We start from the raw sequence: 4,376 nt of genomic DNA, 5'->3' as shown, positions 1-4,376 counted from the left end.
ATGCATGATCACTCATGTGGCTTCTTGGTGACAAGATGTTCTTCTTATCATCTTACTATTCAAAACCCTCCTTTTTACCCTCAACCTAACAATGTGCCACCCCGTAACATGTGTGACACTTCAATACTAACTACACATGCTCCTATAGACTTTTAAATTAATTAAAAGATTTTTTTTTGGACCCTACTACTCTTGATTTGTAATTAACCAATGTTCCTTTTGTGTCATTATAGATTGCTTCCTTTCCAAATAGTCAAACTCATTTATCTCCTACTTGTTTAGAACCTTCTATTATGGTGATAGCTATAGACCTTCTTCCTATAATCAACCCTACTTAGTAGTGTGGTAATATTTCTTGGACCATTGTGTGTAGGAGGAAGAGAGGTCCTCCAAAATGCATTTTGAATCCACATTTATGTCTCCTTGCTCCCAATAGTTAAGGGAAATGAATCTTGTTTAAAGGTCATCCAATTTAAGCTATGTCCCTTGATGATGTTAGTTTGTTGCATGGTCATAGACTTGTCTCATATAGTCTCATTGTTTAGCTAGTTTATATTAGATCTCTTCATTAGTTAACTCATAATTGTAATAAAAATTAGACCCTTTAAAAATTCACCAAAGAATACAAATTATTAACATATATATTATAACTATTACATTATAGTATTTAACTCTTTATAAATTAATTTGAAATTCAAATTGTAAAAATTAACATACTTAAAACTTCATAAATTTCAAAACCCAATTTTAATATTTAAGTATAACAAAATCTAAGAATATTAAGTGGGCGGTTCCATGATACAAATATGATATGAATTTGTGAAGTGGAATGATATTTAATGTGTAGTGGGAATAACTCAAAGTATATTAAGTCCTGTACTTTGATCACCATTAGTGACAGGAATGCTTTATATATACTTTTTAATCAAGGGTCTAAAATGGTTGAAAAAGATATCGTTGCCTTCTTTCCGTTTTCGCTTTCAAATAAATTCCTGTGGTCCACATAAGATTAAGATCAAACACATACCTTTACACTTCACCATTCCATTTACAGACAATCTCCCCTTCATCTACCATTTTTCAACTCCACAAGATCTCAGACCCAAATCAGTAGATGACTCTGCAATCCCCCATTTCAAATGTCACTGGTTCCTACTTCTCGATTACAGGTAAATATGGTGATTTCAATTAAAAAGATATTTATGATGTTGGGTATTGAAATTTTTGGATTTGGTTGTGTTGAATTTTTCATTAATATTGAATAAAATGTCTAAATTTGATTGTGTTGAATTTTTTATCAACATTGAATGGAATGTCAAGATTAAATATGTCGAATTTTCTTCATCGAGTTTTTTCATCAATATTGCTGAAAAAATCTCAACACAGTCAAATTCAGACACTCATTAGACCAAACTTAATAGCAAATGTTTGTTGTGTTTGCACAGAAGGTGGAGATGAGAGTACCAATGTATTCTTATGGATGCGAAAGAAAAATTAGAAAGGCTCTCTCCCATTTCAAAGGTAATAACATAGATTAAACATATGAAATTTTCACAGTCTATAATGATATCAATATTTTACTTCTGAATTTGATTACGTATTTTTTTTGTTGTTGTCAGTGTTTTGGATCAAATTCTATGATCCATCATCAGAACAAATAACTAGAAAAGAAATTTGACAGACACAAATAAATTTAAATCATTGCTCATTGCCCACTTTAATTTGAATGTTTTTCGTGGTTTCAGGATTGCTATCTGTGGATATAGACTTCCATCAGCAGAAAGTCTCTGTAACAGGAATGCTGAACAGAGATCAAATTCTTTCTACCATAAAAGCAAAGCGTAAGAATGCTGAGTTTTGGTCATGTAAAGAAGATCAAATGATCCTCCATCACAGCAATTCAGGGAAATCAAATGACTCTCCTGTCAATGGCCCTAAGAAGAAGAAAAAGGTCACTTTTGCAGAACAAAACCTATATTGTGATTAGATTAGCTCTTACAAATGAAGAGCTTGGTTTCTTCTGATGAAAATAATTCAATTCATTATGCTCAGTGAAGCTCAGAGATCCAAGAAGCTTAGATCTTTTCTAATGTAAATAGACATGAATTTGAAGTAGCTGTTTCCTTCTTAATAAACATTTAGCCATGTTCATAGACTATAGAGTCTAGAAGATTTTTTAATGGAATTAGATAATTTTTTGGTGGGTCGGATGAGTTTTACCTTCAAGTAACATTAAAATCATGAAATTTCTACAGTACATAATGATTTGTTCGTAATCTTTTGGATTTTATCATGTAGATCTTATTGTTGCCAACATTTTAGATCAAACTCCATGATCCATCATCAGAACATAAGAGCAAGAGTGTGAACAAAAGAACATATAACAATATTGATTCCTTCACTGACACATCTGTCCTGAGTAGCTACTAATCCAGGAGAACTCGTTCTTCCAATCTTGAATGGTAGCTGTCATGAAATGAAGGAAATTTTTAGATATTTTTGCATTATAGAAAATTTAAATTCAGTGCCATCTAGATACCCACAACATGAATTTTGCTGACAAATACCCTCCAACATAAATGAAGGAATCCTCAAAATGGAATTGAAAGTAGCTAACTAAACCAACATATTCTGTAAATTAGTCACTACAATGCTTTCATCATATTGATTTTGGATTTTCTTCCAAAAATTTTTCTATTTCAAATGGCTATCACATTTATGTCTTTTACTGCAAAGAAAAATCCATTTGTATACTTTAGATGAGTTCATATGTATTGAAGGTTTGGATTGGCAGGCTGAATCAGTAATGGCATCAAAGATTTTATTCCAGCAATATGAAAGAAGTTGTCAGAGTACAGTTTGGTGTGTTGATTCCCATGGAAATGTGTGCACCAACAGTGTGATGATAAGAGAAGAAGTGAAGTCTGTAACTTTATTCTCTGGAATAAGCTTCAGTTTCAGGTGGGTCCATGGATTTCTTTTGGAGGTGCTCTATGAAGTCATCACTTGCTCCTCAAGCAAAGATTGAGATTCCTTTCCTGTCGTGGAGGAGTTGGCCACTCAAATGTGCTCAAATTAATGCGTGTATTTGGAATAAGTAATAAGCCACAAATTTTAAAGAAAAAATAATTTAAATCTAAAATGTATCAGTGGTAAGATGTTGATGTTTGATTTTTTTTTTGGAATTTATCTTTCAAGAAAGATTTTTTGGATCTTTACAGGTGTCTCGAGATAAATTTCTTTAATAGTAACATAAAATTATATTAATTTAAATTTTTTAAACATTTAAAATAAATATTATGGTTTTTTTAATAATTTGAATCATATTTTTTTTTTCAATAAAAGTGGAAGATCACTTATTTTATTAATTATAATATTTATACAATCCTGGTTCAAAGAGCATCGGTAGGAAAGAACCAGGCAAAGAAAACCTCTGTCTTGCTCATAAAAATCCCATTGGTAAGATAATATGACTGATTACATTGAAGCAGAGAAGTGAAAATTTCAAACCAGTCCCAACCCATCCCAAAAGGCCATATAAGCCAATATCAGTTACAAAAAATGATACCCAACCACCCAAAATCTGTGGAGCAGATACAAAAATTTTCAGAGAAGAAGAGAAGCAAACGATCCTCAAGAATGCAGAAACCAAGTACTAGAACATTCATCTGGGGGGGACAAAAACTGGGAAGTTGCCACATTCTGAATATCTGGAGCAACTACCTGCAAAGGCTCAACTACTCTCGGAAGAGACATAACAACCTTCATCGAATCAAGAAGGAAATGTATACTTGAAAACACATTAACAGCCGCAGCCAAAGTATCTAAGAAACATGATCTAAAAAAGCTACAAGAGCAAACATTGTGTCATCATATATGTCAGAGATCAAACCACTCTTAAAAGTGAAAGTAATTCACCATGCCAGCCATTAGATAGTAATTCAGTTCGAGATAAAAAAACCACCATAAGGAAAAGCACCAAGCTCAAAACAATAAGCAAACAAAGCATTATCCAAATCAGAAGCAGAATAAAAAGAGGAATGAAAGTATGCGTCCAATAATGCCCGAACCAAAGAAGCATCCAGGAGCATATCCATGCACACAATAATAAAACGAGAAGCAACTTCAACAAGGAAAATATTAGTGTTCTCCACCAACCATCGTCTGCCCACCACCTTGCGAATAGCAAGAGAAAACTCCGCAAAATGAAGTTTAAACAGCTTGCCAAGCTTCTCATCGTCAAAGGCATGAGGATCCTGGAAATCACACTTCTTAATATGCAAAGAAATTCTATAACCAACAACCTCCATCACAAAAAAACCGAAATGAAAAATAAGACACAAAGCAAAATGTTGCGGGGCATATAAAAGAGAAGA

General features: G+C 32.8%; 1 protein-coding gene across 1 annotated transcript; it reads left to right on the top strand.

Annotated features, from left to right (window-relative positions):
• Positions 1 to 963: 963 nt before the first annotated feature.
• On the top strand, positions 964 to 3,126 carry LOC131050626 (heavy metal-associated isoprenylated plant protein 28). Its single transcript, XM_057984826.2, has 4 exons — positions 964 to 1,169; positions 1,446 to 1,521; positions 1,746 to 1,951; positions 2,795 to 3,126. The coding sequence occupies exons 1-4, from the start codon at positions 1,140 to 1,142 to the stop codon at positions 3,026 to 3,028; spliced, it is 546 nt and encodes a 181-aa protein (XP_057840809.2). The 5' UTR covers positions 964 to 1,139; the 3' UTR covers positions 3,029 to 3,126.
• The last annotated feature ends 1,250 nt before the right edge of the window (positions 3,127 to 4,376 follow it).

Source organism: Cryptomeria japonica, chromosome 8 (assembly GCF_030272615.1).
Source record: "Cryptomeria japonica chromosome 8, Sugi_1.0, whole genome shotgun sequence".
NCBI classification, from domain to species: domain Eukaryota; kingdom Viridiplantae; phylum Streptophyta; class Pinopsida; order Cupressales; family Cupressaceae; genus Cryptomeria; species Cryptomeria japonica.
The sequence above is the reverse complement of the archived record's forward strand: the minus strand, read 5'-3'. Positions and strand labels throughout refer to the sequence as shown.